Genomic DNA, 22,347 nt, shown 5'->3' with positions numbered 1-22,347 from the left:
ATGCATACTTTGTTTTCATACAAAAAATCGTTAAACGAAAGTACTTATTTTTCACAAGCAATTTTAAAGGCAAGAACACATTTTTGTGAGCACTTAAAGTAGTTAAATGGTTTTGTATTATTCTAAACAAACTCGAAAAAGTAATTAACACCTCATCTACTTTCAAAATAAATAATTTGCCAGAGTAATTATTGACTAGAGAACACACATTTCAATTATACTATCAAAACATAGAAGACACAAGCACAATTGAGAATCGTTCATCAGTTAGGAATCACAGAGCCAGAGTAGTACATTCTACTGAACACCAGGAGCTTACACACAAACAACTTTTTTTTCTGACCTTTCTATATAACCCGAAGATTATCAGGAACATGAGCAATTTATGTCCCAATCATACCGAATAAACCAAATCAGGAAAATGACCAGGCATTCATATAATAATGAATAATTGTAGAGGGGAAATCATGTTCAGGAAAATTAAGTTGTACCCTTCTTGTTCACATGCATGGTGCTGTATAACCACTAAAGCTTCAGTAGAATGTACACAGTCAAGCCTCCGACTCTGAGATTCAAAACATTGGGAAATATCCTCATATTTTTTTAAGCAATAATTTTCATAATATTGAGTCACAGAAATGTTTTACATCACTTCCTATTTTAATATTGAAAAATTCAAGATTGACATTATATCCGCTCAAAACAACCAAGGATTTTCAAAATAAATTTTACAATTCATATCCCTAAAGAAAAGTAACAAATATATCATTTACAATTGTGTTATGACTGCTAATAATGTCTATAACAAGAGATGTGTTCGTCAGAAACACAATGCCCCCTATTGCGCCGCTTTGAAATTATTATATTTTTTTTGTTACCTTTGACCTTGAAGGATGACCTTGACCTTGAACTTCCACCACTCAAACTGTGCAGCTTTATGAGATACACATGCATGCAAAATATCAAGTTGCTATCTTCAATATTGCAAAAGTTATGGCCAACGTAACAGTTTTTTTTCGGACGGACGGACGGACTAATATACTGACGGACAGTTCAACTGCTATATGCCACCCTACCGGGTGTTGTACGATTCGCACATATTCTGTAATAAATAACCACTGTGTGGGTTGGAAACAATGCCAGTTATAACATACAAACAAGACCAATCACAGTCACAAGTCATCACAACAAAATCACAGTCAGACCCTCCTACAGAATAGCACATGGTTGCCGGGAACATTTATGACCAGTATCATGCACAACTTGGTCTTATGCCATATGCGGCCAGCATAGATTTAGACCAGCCTGCTCATTTGCGCAGTCTGCAAAGGAGCTACCCAGACTGCTATAAAGTCACACTAGAATGCATGGTCTCATATGCAGACAGGGTTGCTGGAATTATGCTGGTTGCATTTGGCATAAGACTGATTTTAGCATGATGCAGCTCATATCATATACAATACATACAGTATTTAGTTATTATCAATCTCTTTTGGAGCCACACATGCCAGGATTTCAAATGTCCCTAGAGCATACACCCACATCAAGAAAACCTTACACGTAATCAACACACTAGATCATGTTATTACTTGTATTGTTTCTGTTACTTCAAAGAAAACATGCATGATTAAACTACCGGTAAGCCTCAGAATTGAAATGTGCTCGAAAAATAAAACGTGAAGAGCACAGTTTTAAGTGAGTTCAAAATGTAAATTGAAGTGCTGTGCCTAAGCATGTTTTCTCCAATTGTATATCGCAACATTTAAGCACAGTGTAATTGTACACCCTCAAGGACATCTATTTAAAGCAAAGTCTCTTATATACCAGTATTCAATCTGGTAAAATAACTTATTTTAAACAGTCAGGAAACACATTAACTATTTTTCTACCTACATGTTACTTCCTTTACAATACAAAAATGTACATCCACCAAACTAAACCATATAACCTAACTTTTCATAAAACCATATGATTCTTTTAAAGCCCTGTACATAAGTTTGGAAATCATATCAGGGTTATTGACTCTTGGTAACCACAGCTGGAGAGCACAAGTTGAAGCAGATGGAAGTCTGTCTCCACAAGTGTAGAAGTCCACATCTATCAACTTCGAAAATCCACAAGGTGGGAAACAGTCAGCCCCCGTCACAAAGGCAATAACTTCTGATAATGTTACATCAATGTCACCAGCTGAAAAAAAGCATATTATATGAAATAATAGGGAAAAGATGCCCTTATAGTACCCAACAGACCTGATGAACAAAGCAATGTGTAACTATATAAAGCTTTCCAAATATCAACAGGTTTTGCTATGATTTGACCCTGGAACCTAGTTTTAAGCCCAGCAGTACCCAGATTCAAATTTGACCTTGATATCGTTCAGATAAATATTTGTTTAAGATCATAACAAAAATGGCCTTTGCAGTGTTCACTTAGCTTTTGTTAAGATTCAAGTCATGAGTTTTTGACCCCGTATAACCCAGATTCAAACTGGACCTAGATATTGTCTATTTGAACATTCTGACACATTTTGGTTGATACTGTGGCCTTTTAGAGTGTTTATTATAGTCCAATTGTTGACCAAAACAACAAACACTGAAGGATCAGAAATGCTTACCATAAAAGCTTTGTTCTCAGGTGAACAAAAAATTAATACTGAGATTTAATGAAATGGTCTAATTTTGCAGAATTTTGTGACTCAATAATATACAAAAATATCTTTGGCCTTCAGTGTTGAAGCTAAAATGATTCATTCATTATTTTAAAATTCAACCTATGTTATGAAATATGAACTACAATATCTACCTTCAATAGACTGTAGAAACGCCTCCCAGCCATATACTGAAACATCTTCAAGGGCCCTGTCATTGGACCCCACCAAACTGTAGTTCATTTTGAACAATCGTATCATTTCTTCACCTGTGATCTCTTTTGGATGAAAGCAAAACAAAGGCTCGAATAACTCTGCGTGTGATTTGACCATGTCCCATGCAAGGTTGACATCATTCATTCCGGTAGTAAATTGAGATATTTCTCCTGATATCCTGCAGAACATAAAAGAATATTTGCATTAAAATACAGTAATATACCTTTATTAAACGTAACTGTTCTCTGGATGGACAAATGAAAAAACAAGAACTGTCACTAAATATGATAATTACCTCCAAAGCTACAGTTTATGCTATTTTCATAAAATTAATAGCTTAAAGGGGCCTTTTCACAGATTTTGGCTTGTTTTCAAGTTTGTCATTAAATGCTTTATATTGATAAATGTAAAGATTGGATCTTAAAATCCCCATTAACAAATCAAGAATAAAATTTAAAAAAAAAGAAAAAAAATTAATCCTCAGCAGGGCTCGAACCACTGACCCCCGGAGTCCTGGAGTATAATGTCTACTACTTAGACCACTCGGCCATCCTTCTGGACACAATGACAGATGTATTTTATACTTGATATAAGCAATCCTCGTAGTTTCACAAAATATAACGACAACAATAGAACTCTCCAAATTATTAATTCGTTTCGCGTTGCAACGCTTTATAATTTTCAGGTTTTTAAATCGTCAAAAAATGCACATAATGGCTATTTTAGAGCATGGTAAATGTTCAGTATTACTGTTTCATCACAGATATCATAACTAAAACCAAAGTTTGCGAATCTGAAACAACTTTTTTCCATTTTGTCAATTTACCCAAATGTGAAAAGGCTCCTTTAAATTCCCAAAAAATGCATGTTATATGTTGCCCTGTATCACCCCTTCAGGGCCTTGACACAAAACAGATTATAGACAAAAGTCGAAAAAAGAAGATAATTTCATCAAAATAGAAGAATAAGTTATGGAACTTGACATGTCTAGTTGTTTTATTGCCATTTACAGCTGTGTAAAGTTTCAAGCCCAACTCCTGAGAAATGAAAGAAAACACAGTTTTGGGACATTTTCTTAGTTGAAAAGGGGAATAAGTTCATCAATATATAAATCAGATTAATGGAATTTGGACTCCCAATTTGTTTTACAGCCATAAAAAGGTTGTGTTAAGTTTCAAGTCAATATCTGTTTGAGTTCAAGAGATATTCAAGAAAATATTTAGATAGGACAGAGAGGATGGGACACACAGGACCGGATGGTCTTGAATCCAAAATAGCACCAGCATCACAAAGTTCAAAGAAGAAAATACATAAACTGCCAAAAGATATGCTAAATAAAAAATTTGCAAAGTGGTGATTCATAATCTGGTCATGCTCCTGATTGTAATGTTTCTGACTTTTCTTATTTACCCTGATGAAAACATGGCATGGCACAAATTAATGTTAAGTATTGTTTCCTTTATGAAATTATACAACCACATATTTCAACAATGTAGTCAAAAGTTTAAGGCACCTACCTGTAGTAAATGTATTGCTTCTTGATGATTTGAATTAAATTGGCCTTTTCATGCCTTACTAAATGGTTTACGTTGGGAATGCCAAGATCTAAGAGATGATCAGCATATCTTGAGAGGAACTGGTCCTTTTTATCCTCATCATCAGCATCTCTCAACTGTTAAAGATAACTGATAATAATAAATGTACGAAAAGTAATAATGAAAACCATGTCATATCATTTCTTTGTACACACAGTACTGTACTTTTATAGTGGAGTGCTATCAATAGGCCACTATACTGTATTTCCCAAGTGAAGTCCAATAATTTCTTCAACCTTGACTCCATATAGCTTTATTACGTGATTGCATCAGGAAAGGTTCCACTGGCCTTGAAGCGCTCATCTGAGGCAGTTCTGATCCACAAAGGAACTTATAGAGAGGACTCATACATTGAATGAACATTTTCTTTATACCGGTAAATAACTGAACAGCCCATTCGAAGGTCAAATGTAATGGTGGGCCAACTCTAAGGTGAGCTAAAAATGCAAAAGTAGGGCGCTGGGTAAAGATAAAGGTCATCTAAGGTCACCCAATCAATTAAGCAATCCATATAGTACAACTTGTCTAAATTTCAAATCAAAGGCTCAAAATATCATACACATTTAAGAAAAGGTCACTGAGTGAAGATAAGGGTCACCCAAGGTCAAAGTTCAATTGAACAAACTTTGTTGTACATGTTGCCCAAATACCAAAGCAGTTATACATTTAAAAGATAAAAACTGTACCATGTTTCGTTGTATTTGACCAAGCAGTATTGGAGGAGAAATTGTTTAAATAATCATCTAGACATCATCTAGATACAACTTCTGATCAAGTTTGGTGGAGATCGGATGAAATTTTTGGGACATACCGACCGACAGACCGACAAAGTGTCTCCTATATGGGAGTATAATAAAACAGATAAAGTGTAAGTGCATCAAATTTTCAACCCAACGTGTGGGTGCGGACGCAAACGCCAACGCAAGAGGATGATGGTAAGCTCTCTTTTTACTTCGTAAAGTTGAGCTAAAAAGGTAACGGACGGACCGACGACGGAGATCACAAAATCATAAGAACGAATCATGAGCACTTGTTAGACGATCCTTGGTGGTACGCGCTTCAGACAATTCAGACAATTTTTTAACATAATGGATTGTTTTCTGTTTATATCCTTAACCTTAATGTACTTCGAATGTAATAGGTGATTAAAATTGAGAAATAATAAAAACCTGAATATTGTATACCTATTTCCAAATAGTCCTAATTTAATAAAACACTGGTTTTATTGTGTTAAATCAAGTGATATATAATGGGTACAAGAGCAATAAGATTACTTCGATTGCTGCATGAACAGAAACATTCATTCAAAATCATCTTGTAGTCATACCTGTTGTAACATGTCACATGTGGTTGCAGGTAGCAGTTCTTCAAGGTCTTCCATCTTTGATGGTTTGCCAACCATTAGGTTGTACAGGTCAGGGTGAAGGAAATGGATGCCAGGCCCACCATGAACCAGAGACAATGCCACTAATCTTCCAATAACCCTATACTGGTCCGTGTCCAACAATGAAATGTTGTGAGAGAAGATTTTAGTAGTTTCTGGTCCCTCAAAGAACCCAGAGTCCTGCAAGGCCTTCAGTGCTAATCTGTAAAGACACAAGAGAATCTGATAAACATAGGTGGTCTTGTTTTTCCTCACATTAGATCCATATTCATATTTAACACTGTCAAGATAAACAAACTTTCGGGACAGACAGACCGACAGACCGACAAAGTGACTCCTATATAGCCCCCATTACCAATGGTAATGGGAGTATATATATAACAGGCATTATCCAGTGATAACAGTGCAAAAGGTGAATTTAAATGACAAATTTATACACATTCAGTGAAAATGTATTTATCAAGATAATAACATTCTACCTTGACATAGATTTTGTTAAGATAAACAAGTATCATTAAATCTTGGTCATAATTGTGGCATCTTGAGGTAAGCGAGCCAACTGTTGACGACTGCCACAATAGACATTGACCACAGACTTCATGCTCAGGTGAACTAATAATTTACCTAAAAAACTCTCTCCTTGGACCTCCCTGATCTTCTCCTATCTCTCCAGAAAACTTGACATAGAGAGATGATTTGAAGTTTATTTTCTTTCTGTTCAAGCCTTTCAATGCCGTATTTAAAACATCACTGCGCATGACCAGCAGTTTTGTTACAGATTCTTTATCAACTGTCCCAACCTGGAATGCCTTAAGGACACTTTGCAGATTGTCTTCAGGGTCAAGATCAGTTCTAAATATTAAGAGATCACTGTTAACAACCCATCACTTTAGAAATGTAATAATCAAGCAAACGCAAGATTTCATGACCACATACATGTACATTTACTGCAATGATATTTAAGGATCTGAAAGTGGTTTGACATAATTTATCTGTAGCCAAGCCTATGGCGATTACCTTTTATATCTGAAATAGGAGCTCGGAGCCAAGATCACCCTTTTTTCAGCTCTTTTTTGCATTTATACAATGACCGAAGAAGTCAACTCAACGTACATAATTATATTTTGCCCAAATACAAAAAACTTTTGTAATTTATCGCTAAGGTTTCGGTAGTCTAAAAATAAACAAGAGGGCCCAGAGTGGCCAACCTGAGTCATCTTAGTTCTGATTTCAACAAATTACATGACATATCAATGGGTCTATACATGAAAAGGGCCATATCAGATCTCCCTGGGTCGATAATTTATAAGAAAGTAGGTCAGAATCATTTAAGGTGTTGATTAAATTTGGGATTCTAAACTATAATGTGAGGTTCAAATTTCATTCAAGTAGGTTAACCAATAGAAATAGGTCACTAGGTGAACTTAAATTCAAATCAGATATAAAATGAATCTTCTATCATGCGGACAAGACATTATTGATGGACGGACAGACGGACATCAGGCGATCACAATACACACCATGAGCACAAAGTGCTCAGGTGACCTAATAAGATGGCCAAGATGGCCCTACTTTGCTCATCTGTAGAACATGCTGAAAATTCGTCCTTGGGTCAAATTCAGACAATCTGGGCCGGTAGTTTAAAAATATGTGGTCACACCTAAAAAAAACTAGAACATAGTTCACTATGTCAAAATTCAAGTACGAGTATGCTGATATTAAAGTTCCATTCTACATCTAAAACTGTGCAAATTTTATGGCTTTTAATAGCTTTTAAAAGACAGGTCAGCTGATTTAAAAGTTATATTATACATCTTGAACTGTGCATACTTTTAGCTGTAGCTACAAAAACAAGAAGTAAGTCACTATGTCAAAGAAGTAGGTCAATAGGTAGAGATCCAAAGATCATGATTTGAACTTGGTACAGGTCCAAATAAAAAATCTTATATATCTAATATTTAAGCTCTGATCTAAGGGGACGATTTGGGGTGTTTCCATATAGAAACCTATGTAAAATCAAGTGACAAATGGGGTAGGTTCAAAATTAACCCTGAAGTCATAATTTGAACAAATTTAGCATAAGTTCACTAGACAATGCTATACAGTCTATATCAAAGGTAAAAGCTCTAGGCCTTATATTTTCTGGCTAGATTTTTAAAGACTTTCCCTATATAATCTTTTGTAAACAAGTGATCCCTGGGGCATAACGTACACACGGACAACGGCAAATACAGATCAGAAAAGCTCACCTTGTCACTACATGACAGGTGAGCTTAAAAGGAGTGATAGACACCATTTTATCAGCAATTTCGTTACAGAGTGACTTCCCTTGATTTGGGTTTATACCGATACATTCAAATTTAAATTAAATTATGAAAGGTAGGTTTGGGGCAAAAAAGATCATACACCTTGAGTTTACTTCTTGGGTCAATGTTTAAATGCAAAACTGCACTGAAACAAGAGATGTGTTTGTCAGAAACACAATGCCACCTACTGCGCTGCTTTTAAATAAAATTTATATTTATCATTTGGCAGGTATATAAAATATCTCCCTTAAAAGCTTGTTACCTCCCTTGGATTTTGATTTTGACCTTGCATGATGACCTTGACCTTTCACCACTCAAAATGTGCAGCTCTATGAGATACAGATGCATGCCAAATATCAAGTTGCTATCTTCAATATTGCAAAAGTTATGGCCAATGTTAAAGTTTGCGGTTGGACGGACAGTTCAACTGCTATATGCCACCCTACCGGGGGCATAAAATAACAATCTCGACGTTGAGCTCCTATGTCTTATAATACATTTATAAAGAATGCAAACAATAAAAATGTTTTTAAAATGCAAATATCGCTTAAAATACTTAAAATGTTAACGAGGTTCTTCCAGATTTGACCTGGTAATTTTTTTGTTCCCATATGGCTGTTTTCCAAAAACACCCTTTAGTTGCTAACATCTATTTATCACATGCTATACCCTGTTTCCCATGTAATACAACCATTGCATATTTATTTATATTACACAGGTGAAATACAGCATTTTTTAAGCGTTTTCATTGGCTTAGTTTTCGTTTATTAACCAATCGCATTTTGCTATTTTGCTGCAATGCGTCAAATGACGTCACGAAATGTAAACAACATTCGGGATTTATCATTATGTTTGCGTAAATAATTGTTTAATATGCTCATTTAAAAGCATGTGATAAAAAAGATCTGACACTCGTTATCATATCATATCATATTTTATTAAACTCGTCCAGGAAATTCGTTAGTAAGCTCGCCAAAGGCTCGCTTACTAACAATATTCCTGAACTCGTTTAATAAAATATGGTATGATATGACAACTCGTGCCAGATCCTATATACAGCTTTTTCTAAGGCGTTCACATATGGTATTTGATAATTTTTGCAAACATAAGCAAACAAAAGATTACTGAATATCTGGTAGATTTACAATGGCTTCAGAGCTTTCAAGGCTCTCTATCAAAGCAATCTGAAGTTCCTCATCTTCACTATCAAGTATTTCCACCATATCAGGTACTGGCTGAGTTTGATGATGTTGTGTTTCACTGAAAAAGCATATATATAACAAATGCAAATGTAAGAACTATAATTTTCAAAGGCATAAAATAAAGAATACTTAATGTACATGTAATAGGCTTTTATATATGTTGCTCGCATTGTTTTATACAATTAAAAAGTATACAAACTATACAGTTGGAAGCATGTGTATAACTGTGTCACCTTCATATCTTAATGATATATTCATCAAATTGTAATTTAAATTATCTACGCTTATCAAAAAACATGATAATGGATCATATTGAAAACGTTTGCATTGTGATTACATGACAACTCCTTTACATTAAAGTTTTAAAAGAGGAACTAAACAGTGCAACAGCTTGCAACCAAGGATTCTTTCTAAAAATGAAATTTAAAGCAGTCATTAACCAGTCATATAAAGTTCCTATTAAATACAATAGGAAAACTCAAAAAAGATGATCACAATAGATTTCCATGAGAACAAGGTATGCAGAAAATATAAACTGGGAAAGGAAAAACAAACAAGGGTTGTTTGTAAAACATGCATGCCCCCCATATGGGCTGTCAGTTGTAGTGGCAGCCATTGTGTGAATACGTTTTCTGTCACTGTGACCTTGACATTTGACGTAGTGACCTGAAAATCAACATTGGTCATCTGCCAGTCATGATCAATGTACCTAGGAAGGTTTATGATCCTAGGCCTAAGCATTCTTGAGTTATCATCTGGAAACCAATTTACTATTACGAGTCATTGTGACCTTGACCTTTGACCTAGTGACCTGAAAATCAATAAGGGTCATCTGCCAGTCATGATCAATGTACCTATGAAGTTTCATGATCCTTGAGTTATCATCCGGAAACCATCTGGTGGACGGACCGACGGGCCGACATGTGCAAAACAATATACCCCCTCTTCTTCGAAGGGGGGCATAATAACTAAAACTCCGCGAGCCGGATGTGTCGCTTGTTGAGCAATAACTTAAAAAGTATGAAACCAAATAATTATTGCATCTGTGCACTGCACTTCCCCTCAATGCGATATATACATTTAATAAGTTTCAAGTCAATATCATAAATACTTTTTAAAGATATGCTGTGGACAAAAAATAAGTATTCTAAAATCAAAGGGAAATAACTCAAAAAGTAGGGAAGCAAGAGTTATGATTATTGTGCACTGCACTTTCCCCTAATGAGATCCGTACATCTATCAATTTGCAAGTCGATATCTCAAATACTTTTATATAAGATATTATCCGGACAAAAATTAAGTATTCAAAAAACAAATGGCAATTACTAAATAAGTAGGTAAACAAGGATTATGGTTATTGTGCACTGCACTTCCCCTAAATGAGATCTTTGCATCTATAAAGTTTCAAGTCAATATCTCAAACACTTTTAAAGATATACCCTGCACAAAAATTACGAATTTCAAATAACAAAGGGCTATAACTCAAAAAGTAGGGAAGAAAGAGTTATGGTTCTTGTGCACTGCACCCCCCCCACCCCTCTCATTGAGATCTATGCATCTGTGAAGTTTGAAGTTGATATCTCAAGTACTTGAAAAGTTATGCCCCGGACAAGAAAACAGGGGACGCCGCCGTACAGAAACAAGATATTTACACTGATATGGCCCAGTGTACTGGGATACAACACAGTGTCAATACCAAGAATGGATTTATTTGCATATATGATAAAACGTCATTATGTTTTACCTATGTTTCTCAGGATCCTCCACCATCTCAGACGAAACCTCATAATCCGATACATGTCTACACGCAAGAAAACTTAAATAAAAAGGGCAGAAATAGAATTAAAAGTAATTTGGTACTTAATTTGTATACACACCATAATTACACTATGATTCATATATGCATACATGTTCAGATGACACAACTTATGGTCATATTGCTCCACATGTTTTTAATACATGTATAAATTAAAAAAGCTTCACAATTATAATTCACACAACTATTAAATCATTGACTGCTTATATAAAAGCAATATTATCATTGAAGCGGGTATGCACGATTTTGTCAAATATTTATTAATTTATATAAAATGTGTAAAAAAACTTATTATGCATATTCAATATAAATTAAGATAAAAGTTAAGACGAACATGTGTCGAAAAATGCAAAATAAGCCAGATATTTAATTCTGAAATCGAAATTGTATGTACAGTCGAATTCGCCAGCATGTCTATCATGCATGTACGATATGAATCTAAATTGATACCTGACCCTTGACCTATGGTGAAAAAAGAGGGTCTTACATAATTATGAAATTTCCCTTTAAATGTTTACCAAGCCTCATTCAAGTAACATCAGAAGTTGTGTATAACAAAAGGCAGAGACATGGACTTACGAACAAAAAGATACAGACAATGGGATCAACAGACAGACATAGATGACAGACAGAATGTTCACCTCAAGTACCCTCTGGTGAAACTTGTTAAGAGCTTTTACATATTTGTGTAGGACAAAAAACACTTGTAAGTAAATATGTTTTCATGAGAATATAAAAACCTTTACAACTTTGAATGCGAACACCAAACATAGCATGTGTTAGCAGACTGAGCGAAATGATAAATACAAGCACTCATGCAGAAAATCTAAATTAACATATGTATGCCATCTAAAACTTTCATGGTGTGACAATGATTACTTCCTTTTTAAGGGGTGAAGGCTTGGCTATGATAAAAACAATATGAATGTAAAATTTAACAGCATATTACAGTCTACAACACATAGCAATTCCAAACAAAAATAAAAAAAACTATCAAAATACAGAAAACAAGATATTTACACTGATATGGCCCAGTGTACTGGGATACAACACAGTGTTAATACCAAGAATGGATTTATTTGCATATATGATAAAACGTTATTATGTTTTACCTATGTTTCTCAGGATCCTCCACCATCTCAGACGAAACCTCATAATCCGATACATGTCTACACGCAAGAAAACTTAAATAAAAAAGGCAAAAATATAATTAAAAGTAATTTGGTACTTAATTTGTATACACACCATAATTACACTATAATTCAATACATGTATAAATTAAACAGCTTCACAATTATAATCCACACAACTATTAAATCATTGACTGCCTATATTAAGGCAATATTATCATTAAAGCGGGTATGCACGATTTTGTCAAATATTTATGAATTTATATAAAATGTGTAAAAAACGTATTATACAAATATTCAATATAAATTAAAACAAGGGACAAAATTGTCACAAAACCAGGTTTTCAGTTGAAGAAAGTCTGATAAAGGGAGACAATTCAAAATGTGTATTGTTAACCCCCTTGTGTAAAATTGACCTTGATTTCAATTAGAAAAAGAAAGATATGTGTTCTTCAGAAACACAATGCCCCCTTTTGCGCCGCTTTGAAATAAGAAAAAATATTATTTATTTGTTTGACGTTTGACCTTAAAAAATGACCTTGACCTTGAACTTCCACAACTCAAAATGTGCAGCTTCATGAGAACGCCGCTTTGAAATGTGTGTGTGTGTGTGACCTTTGACCTTGAAGGATGACCTTGACCTTGAACTTCCACCACTCAAAATGTGCAGCTTCATGAGATACACATGCATACCAAATATCAAGTTTCTATCTTCAATAATGCAAAAGTTATGGCCAACGTTAAATGTTTTTTTCGAACGGACGGACAGACTGACAAACACACATACACACATACTGACATACTGACGGACAGTTCCACTGCTATATGCCACCCTACCGGGTTCATAAAAAGTCTGATAAAGAGAGACAACTCCAAATCAAAATGTGCATTGTTACTGATTTTTCATAGTTACATAGTTGTTTCAAAATCTATTTTTAGTTGTGGCGACCTTGACCTTGGAGATATTGACTTAATTCTTTCGCGCGACACACCGTCCAATAATGGTGAACACATGTGCCAAATGAGTTTAAATTGTCACAATGAATGACATAGTAACGGCCCAGTCAAGCTCATGTATGGTCATGTTTTACCTTCAAACTCAAATTGTGACCTTGACCTTGGAGATATCGACGTGATTCTTTCGCGCGACTCACCGTCTAATGATGGTGAACAAATGTGCCAAATGATTTTTAAAATCTCACAATGAATCACAAAGTAATGGCCCGGACAAGCTTATTTATGGCCATTTTGACCCTCAAACTCAAAATGTGACCTTGACCTTGGAGATATCGACGTAATTCTTTCGCGCGACACGCCGTCTAATGATGGTGAACAAATGTGCCAAATGATTTTAAAATCTGACAATAAACGACAAAGTTATGGCCCGGACAAACTCATTTATGGCCATGTTTGTGCTTCAAACTCGAATTGTGACCCTGACCTTGGAGATATCGACGTTATTCTTTCGCGCGACACACCGTCTAATGATGGTGAACAAATGTGCCAAATGATTTTAAAATCTGACGATGAACGACAAAGTTATGGCCCGGACAAGCTTGTTCCGCCCGCCAGCCCGCAAGCTCGCCCGCCCGCCGACATTCGCCAATCTAATAATCAGTTTTTTCCTTCGAAAACCTGGTTAATAAATGTTAAGACGAACATGTGTCGAAAAATGCAAAATAAGCCATATATTTAATTCTGAAATCGAAAATGTCTGTACAGTCGAATTCGCCATCATGTCTATCATGCATGTACGATGTGAATCTAAATCTAATTTTACGGATCATTTGAATTTCCTCAAAGATATATATTCATACGACACACGAACACTAACTCCGATCCTTATAAAAAGACGAATGCTTCTGTTATTGTAGGAAACTATGTCCCTAAACAAGAATATTGCATTTGATTCATTAAATTAATATTAAAATAGTGTACAAGGTCTTCATGTACAATTCCTCCACACACAATTTCATTGCAATACCTGAATCCAAATTCAAGTTATTGAGCAGAAACTTGTTTTTCTAAATTTTAGAAGTAGCGACATAGACTTCAACTAACCCTAGTTGTATAATGCAATTCCAGGCTTAGTCTGAGCATAAGCTACCAGCACACAACATATCAGAGCAAAACACCCAAAAAAACTCATTGGGTGGAATGTTTCTTCAAATAATTTTATGTACATGTAACCGAAAACTTGAAAAACAAGAGCGTATCACAGTAGTGCCAATTCCCCGCCGAAATATGTTTGTTTGTATGACAACATTTGTTTTAGAGAATAGAATTATATTTGTAAAACATGGCACCTGTGTCATCTATTTATATTTCAGGGAGCAATTAGTTATATTGTGTAGGAGTTATGCTGTAGAGAATAAAATATACGGAAATGAAAGAAAGGGAGGTAATTAAAAAAAAGAATATAAACAGTTATGTTCTTGATCACTGTACTATTCCTTAAAATCATCTATTCATGTTTCAGTGAATATTTCAGTCTTCAAATTAAAATATTATTGTAAAATTAGATAAAGGGAGAAAAAATTGAAAAGCTAAAATATTTACTATGATATTAAATGAAATATTTATTTAAAATTATAAATAAATAAAATATAAAAAAGGGAGATAATTCAAAAACTACGGCTGAAAGATTTATGGTTCATGTTCACTGCACTTCTCCTAGTTTCCATTTGTTTATATTTCTAGTTTTAAGTAAATCCTTTCATAAGATTTAGAGTTATGCTCCGGACAAAAATTTAACTTGAAATTAAATAAAGGTAGATACTTCAAAAACTAAGGTTGATAGAGTTATGGTTCTTAGTCACTGCAATTCTTCTACTTGCCATCTGTTCTATTTCAAGTTTCAAGTAAATCCCTTCAGTAGATTTAGATTTATTCTCCGGACAAAAATTTAATTTGAAATTAAAAAAAAAGAGATAATTCATAAAATAAGGTAGATAGAGTTATGGTTCTTAGTCACTGCACTTCTGCTACTTGACATCTGTTTATATATTAAGTTTCAGGTACATCCCTTAAGTAGATTAAGATTTATGCTCCGGACAAAAATTTAACTTGAAATTCAATAAAGGTAGATAATTCAAAAACTAAGGTAAATAGAGTAATTGTTCTCAGTCACTGCACATCTCCTACTTGTCATCTGTTTATATTTCAAGTTTCAAGTAAATCCCTTCAGTAGATTTAAAGTTATGCTCCATACGAAAATGTTTTTTTAAATTATATAAAGGGAGATTATTCAAAAACTAAGGTAGATAGTTATGTTTCTTGGTCACTGCACTTCTCCTAGATGCCATCTGTTTAAATTCTAAGTATAAAGTAAATCCATATAATAGATTTGGAGTAATGCTCTGGACAAAGTTTCGGTCGGAAGGACGGACGCACAGACGGACAGGACCAATTACTATATCCCCTCCGATTTGTTTTTCGGCGGGGATAAAAAACAAAACGAGTTACAATGCAAACCAAAGAAACCATACACATTTAATACCGGTTCACACAATTTCAGCACAATATGTCCATGCAAACATGAGGTTTCCAGCATAAACTATGTTATATACTATTTTGGGTAAAGTGAATTTGACTTTATCACCATTGGTCCCAAAATGACTCTCAAACTAGGTTCTCCATAAACTTCATACAGACGAATGTCAGTGTAATACCTTGATCCAAACTCACGTTATTAGTGAAAAAACTATTTGTTTGTTAGTGACATTGACCCTGATCCAAATAATCCCAAATGCACCATCAAACTTGGTCTGCATGTTAGCTACCTACATCCAAAAAATAAATGCAATGCCCTCATCTCAAATAACTGAGCAGATACCGGCTCCACCATTGTCAGATTAAATTTTTTTTTTATATATTTGTTGCCATAGCCACCAAAATTTTCGACGTAGGAACAAAATGAAATGACGTGCATAATGTCCATATTGCCATCTATCCATGTTTCAAGTTTTATGAAAAAATATGAGAACTTTTAGTTATCGCAGGATACAGAAAAGTGTGATATACAGACAGACTCACAGACAGACAGACAGACCGACAGACAGACAGACACACGGAGCGAAAACCATAAGTCCCCTACGGTGAAACCGGTAGGGGACAATAAAGTTTCTGGTTGGATGTGACCCAGATTGAATATTGTCAAGATTTACCAAGTTTCTTTTATATCAAGTCAAGCATGAGGCGTGTAGAGTGGTAACAAGGTTTAAATAAAACTTGACCTGATAACTTAGTTTTAGGACACAACTGACACAAATTAAAACTTTGTCTTTCTTTTGTCAAAATAAATATTCTGACTTTGTTTCATCAACACTGTGTAAAAAGTGGCTTCTACGGGAAAACAATGTTTTGCTAAGAATTGACATAGTTTTTGACACGTGATCCAGGTTCAAACTTTGCTTTAAATTGGCAAAGATCAACATTCTGACAAAGTTTCATCATTACTTCGTCCTAAAGGTTGCTTATATCGTGGGAATAACATCTGTCAGATCGGATGACTTAGTTTTCATTAACATGCTTGATACAGTTAAGATAAGCATTCTGATCTAGTTTAATTTTGATTAACTCATCAATTTGCTTTTCAGAGTGGTACAAAGGATTTTTCAGAATTTACCTTATGATCCAGTTTGTGAACACATCTAACCCAGATACAATCTTTAATAAGATATTTCAAAGATAAACGTTCTGATTATGTTGAATAAAGATTAGGAAAGCACGTGACCTCACGAGCTAAGTATTGATAACACACACTGTACAATGATATATGTCAGAACATTATATTATGTTAAGTTGGAACACAACATTAATTCTAGAATAGACTGTTTCAGCTTCATTTGCTTGGTTTTTACCATGCAAATGTCAGTGGTCATAAAAACAACGATTAAAGCCATAAATTATAGAGTTATCAATTAAAAATAGATGGACCTTTACTCATGCACCGCATGGGCAAACTCCCTTTGCTCATGCACGGTATGGGCAAACCCCCTTCTCTCATGCACCGTATGGGCAAACCCCCTTTGCTCATAAACATACGGTGCGTGAGCAAAGGGGTTTTGCCCATGCGTATATGAGCAAAGGGGGCTTGCCCATACGGTGCTGAAACAGTCCATTCTAGAATTAATGTCGTATTCCAACTTTACATAATAGACTGTTTCAGTCATGAATGTAAGTTATCACAATATCTCATCTGTGTGCTCATGGGAGCTAAAAAGGAGCTAAGGCTTTGTGGCCAAACACTGTCTTATAGTCATAGGGAATGACAATGCAAAGTAATTTCAATCCCATCAGATATTCAAATGTCACAAAACCAAAGATATTGCATGACATGTGACAGAAAAAAGTTTGATTGACCATTAATCAAAGTGAATGCGAGATGTTCACCGCATGACAGCTGGTCATGGGAAGGATTATACATTTCAATATTAAAATACACATGTGCTTTAAAACCTGGCAAAGCAGAAATTAAATCTCAAAGGACAACCTACACACCCAATATTGGATTGACATAGCGACTTCTTTATGCCCTTATTCAGGGCCATATAAAATAGTTCCTTAACAACCTACCCTGTATCTTGTTTGCTCTCCTTTGGTGACAATATCTGTTGACATTTTGTGAAAACGTCATCTGCTTCTTCTTTTAATGCCATCACCCTCATTGAACACTGGAGATTCTCATCTTTTGTTTTTGTCCAAGCAGTTAACAATGCTTAAATATGCCAATATAGTATAATGATACCATAACATAGGATAGTGGACAAAATGTTGTGTAACCAGCATGATGCGAACAATAAACACAGCTAAGCATGTATGTAAGTTTTGTTACACATAATAGTTAACCTAAAAATCTGAGAAATACGCCTGGAAAAAAGTTGGCGGGCATTTTTTAGGCATGGCTTCTTCTAATGTTTTTTTTTGGTATCTAGATACCCTCTGCTGAAAATCTAGAGGGGATGTCACCTTCTCAAGTGCTTGGCATCCTTTTAATTAGGTCAAAGATCAATTGGTACAGTTTTCAGTTGTTTAGGAGATGACATACATCTCATTGTGATTTACAACCAAAGTTTAAAAGTTTAAGGCAGAAATATTGTCTGAAAATGAACCTGCTTAGATCTAATAAAATTTTATCTATTCTAGTGTTCACTTATATAGGTCAAATGGTCATTTAGTGCACTTTTATGCCAAAATAAACATGCCAACTGGCATTGAAAATCAAGAGAATAAAATATTATGTTCAAAAAGTATTTGTTAAACAATGGAATAGTTTTTTTTCTAATTTTTGTTAAATCTATATACATATTTGTAAAGTCAAAAGAAAAATTAAAAGGATCGATTATATATATAATGAAGTACAACGTACGCTTTCAAAAAACTGAAATTCATTTGTGTATTTCAGTATCTTATTACATTGTTTTTAAGTGTACATTCTTCATCTTGTTTTAACTGCATATATCGTAAACTGCTGATCTAATCCCTGGTGAATTACTAGAAAAATTCGACAAAGAGAAAAGTGAAGTTAAGAACTTTTCTATCTGGAATTCCTACCTATATTAGGTTGACATCCTTATGAAGTTCATTTAAGCCAAAAGAATAGGCGATTCCATGGTGCGTATTGAAGCCTTTTTCGAGATGCTACCGTGGCTAATAGTGTACGCCCACACAAACTATGCCCGTTGGGGTCCTGTATATCTAGCATACATATAAGCATTAGAATATGCAGCACCTGAAGTGTTCAGAGAGTTGATAGAAGGTCACTTTGCAGTCACGCTGAATAAAAAGCATTCAACGGATTACCTGTCGACCAAGCTACTGAGTGGATAAGCAGAATGTGTAAAACGACAGGGGGTATCATTGGAATAACAAGACAGGACCAGGCAAGAGATAGGTTTTGTATCATGTGGTCAGACAGATCTGAAGTTTCCAATAGTACCATGACATTTTTCAATCAAAATTATGATGACGAAGATATTGGAATATTGAAGAACAGAGCAGATGGAACTCATTCGAGAGTTTTTTTTAGAGGAAGAGTGCATCAAAAAATGAGGCAGCTCTTTGGTTCATATAATATATTCAGAGTGCATGAAGATAAAAACAGACTGTCCTCAATAGCATCTAAGGACGTTGCAACTAATGATATCACAGATGATTTATTAACCAATGAAATTTGAAGTAAAACATTACTCAAGGAATTTGCAGAGAAAAGGCTGAACCAGCAGAATGTTGAATTTTATGCTCAGAATCAAAAGGTACAGTCCAAAACATTTGCATATCTCCATAAGGAGACAGTCAGTGAAAAGCGGAAATTGACAGAGATGTTTAAGGCTGACAGAGGGCTAATGCAGAGACTTTTTAACGCAGCTTATTCAGGGAGAGCTGTTAAAACAGCATCTGTTCTAGAACATGAACTTTCTGATGTGCCATTATCATTTGCAAAAGCTAGTTTGAAAATGCATGAAACCAAGAAATCAAACATGCTCCAAGAACTTACAAAGAACAATTATATAGTAAGCCTCAAGTTGTTCCGACAAAGACTGATGTAACATGTGCAATAATTGATGGATACGCGCTTATACAAAGTGTTGGTAAGCCTATGGACTGTCAAACATTTGGACAATATGCAACTGTTTTTGTAACATCTGTTTTAAGGCATTTCAGCGTTAACACTACCCGAGTTGATGTGACTTTTAATCGATAAAATAAGGAGAGTTAAGAAAAGCGTCGACCTATTAGGAAGCTCATAACAAGTGCAAACGTTCCTCTTCCGAAAATATGGGAACCGTATATTCCACACGATGACAATAAAGCAGACTTGGCTGAATTTCCTGAAACGAATTACTAAACAATCAGAAAATCTTCCAGCAGGATCAAATATAGTTGTAGGGGATGGATTTCCAGGTGGTGTTGATTCAAAGTCGAGTACTTTTGATGCGATAAACCTATGTGTAAATCATTCGGAGGCAGATACGCGGATGATATTGCACTCAAGGGACGCTATTGATAGAGGCTACAGGCGTTAAGAAGTATATTGTAGAGACACTGACGATGTGCCCTTGTTAATATACCACATTGGAGCTGACGCCGAGGTATATAATTATGATATCTGGTACAGGCAAACAAAGAAAATGTTATCATGTGCACAAAATACCTGAAAAACTAGGTGACAATGTCAGAAGAAACATTTCGGGGTTTCACGCATTGACAGGATGCAACATCACGTCTGCTCTAAATGAAATAAGTAAGAAAACCGCCTTGATGAAGTATATCGCACAACCTGATACATTTGAGGGTGTTGGTAGAGATGGTGATGCTCTATGAGTTTCTATATTTCTGTATGTGCTGTATGGCTGCTGTCAGGACCACCCACCAAACATTGACACAAGTATGTATCGGTTATTTTTGAAAGACAGGAAGAGTTTGGATTTGTTACCATATGCAAATGATGCGCTTGAACTTCACATTAAAAGGGCAAATTATCAGGACAAGATATGGCTAAATGCCACAGATAAGGATTTTCAACGTGATGATCCTCTTAACATGGCGCATGAAAACTTGAAGAAAATTCATTGAAACCGACATGAATTGGGAAACCAAAGGTCCCTGCAGCATGTGTCAAGTTAGTATCATGTGGCTGTCAAACCAATTGTAGTACAGCACGATGTAAGTGCTATCGATCTGACCAAGGATGCTTGTTTAAATGCGCATGTGAAGCAAATGGCTGTTTAAACCCTAGATAATTATTGGAAACGAAATAAGATAAGGAGATACATATACTGCCATAGTAATGCGTGTTTGGAACAAAACTGTGAATTTATGTAACGTATGTTAAATAAATGATCACACAAGACCGACATTATCGTCAGCATGATAATACAGTAGGTCATTATAATGCATTGAAGTCAGATGAACATTTGTTTTATATTATAAATGGTACATCAAGATTTTGAAATATATTACTGAAAAGATCACTGTTTTTGGTAAAATGATTCTGTTTTACATTATTCATATCTATTACAATTAATACTAATTTGGTGAAGTAAAACTAACTCATCTTGCATGAATATGATATTATAGAACGTACATTATTAAGAACTTCATTAGATTATACTATTTGAGCTAAAATCTTTTATGTAAAATAGAATTTTGCATAAAATGCATATACCGTAATTACTCTATGTTTTCGGACACTTAAAAATAATTAATTTTTTTCGTGTCCGAAAACATAGGTACAAAAAATATTCACAAAATGCAGGTGTCCGAAAACTTAGAGTCGAAAATTGAAGTGTCCGAAAATAGCGTCAATTGTATCAAAGACTAGCGGTAATAGCATGCGCTTGTAAAATACCATGCCGTACAGTATAAATTACAGTTATATATATTTGCACTGCATTTAAATAATTTTAAATGCTTAATTTATTTGACAGAAAGTTACTACAAGGTTGTACTTTGACCAACGAGTTCAAAAATGAGAATGTGACGTACCGATACTCGCTAGTATGAACCGGTAATTAACGCAAAAAAAGCAAACTTTGAATTCTTTTTTTGAACATTTCAGATAGTTGTTTTCTAACACCTTCCATTGTTCGTTAAACTTGCAATAGGGTGCAACACACTTTGAAGCGTTTAGTATTTGTCACAGTTATTTTTTTACTTAGAAGGAGTAAGACTATTGCGGTAGATAATTGAACTGTTAATTGGTACTGCCCCTGGTAAGTGTCATAAAGCTTATGCCATCGGGCGAAACCATTGTTTAATACCGGTTTACCAGGTTATTTACCCAATAACGCAATGTTATGGTCCGTTGCTCTCAGGCATGCACCTTCCATGGTTTATGATGTTAATCTGGTTGTAAAACCCCGTGATCGAAGTGCCAATAGTTATCGAAAACAGGACCGAAATTTGGTAAAATAGCGCTGTAAAATATTCTGTCCGAAAACTTAGAGACATAAATAATGGACGAAAAATCGTGTGTCCGAAAATTAAGAGTCATGAAAAATAATTATTTTTGCTAAGAAAAAGGGGGTGTCCGAAAACTTAGAGTGTC

At 34.9% G+C, this 22,347-nt stretch overlaps 1 protein-coding gene across 10 annotated transcripts in view; it reads right to left on the bottom strand.

The window, feature by feature from the left end:
* Positions 1 to 1,085: 1,085 nt before the first annotated feature.
* Positions 1,086 to 22,347, bottom strand: part of LOC127834252 (uncharacterized) — a 71,245-nt gene continuing 49,983 nt past the window's right edge. For 2 of the 10 annotated variants that reach the window (XM_052359939.1, XM_052359949.1), the window contains 9 exons: positions 17,874 to 18,015; positions 12,279 to 12,350; positions 11,095 to 11,166; positions 9,274 to 9,408; positions 6,467 to 6,694; positions 5,786 to 6,044; positions 4,381 to 4,535; positions 2,803 to 3,041; positions 1,086 to 2,187 (listed from right to left, as the gene is read on the bottom strand). In XM_052359939.1, coding sequence (XP_052215899.1) covers positions 1,949 to 2,187; positions 2,803 to 3,041; positions 4,381 to 4,535; positions 5,786 to 6,044; positions 6,467 to 6,694; positions 9,274 to 9,408; positions 11,095 to 11,166; positions 12,279 to 12,350; positions 17,874 to 18,015 — 1,541 coding nt within the window. In that variant the 3' untranslated portion in view covers positions 1,086 to 1,948. The remainder of the gene's footprint in view (positions 2,188 to 2,802; positions 3,042 to 4,380; positions 4,536 to 5,785; positions 6,045 to 6,466; positions 6,695 to 9,273; positions 9,409 to 11,094; positions 11,167 to 12,278; positions 12,351 to 17,873; positions 18,016 to 22,347) is intronic. The other 8 variants (XM_052359942.1, XM_052359940.1, XM_052359946.1 and 5 more) reach the window with 8 other exon arrangements.

The sequence above is a fragment of the Dreissena polymorpha genome, chromosome 6, assembly GCF_020536995.1.
Source record: "Dreissena polymorpha isolate Duluth1 chromosome 6, UMN_Dpol_1.0, whole genome shotgun sequence".
Taxonomy (NCBI): domain Eukaryota; kingdom Metazoa; phylum Mollusca; class Bivalvia; order Myida; family Dreissenidae; genus Dreissena; species Dreissena polymorpha.
This window is presented reverse-complemented; position numbering and strand designations above follow the sequence as displayed.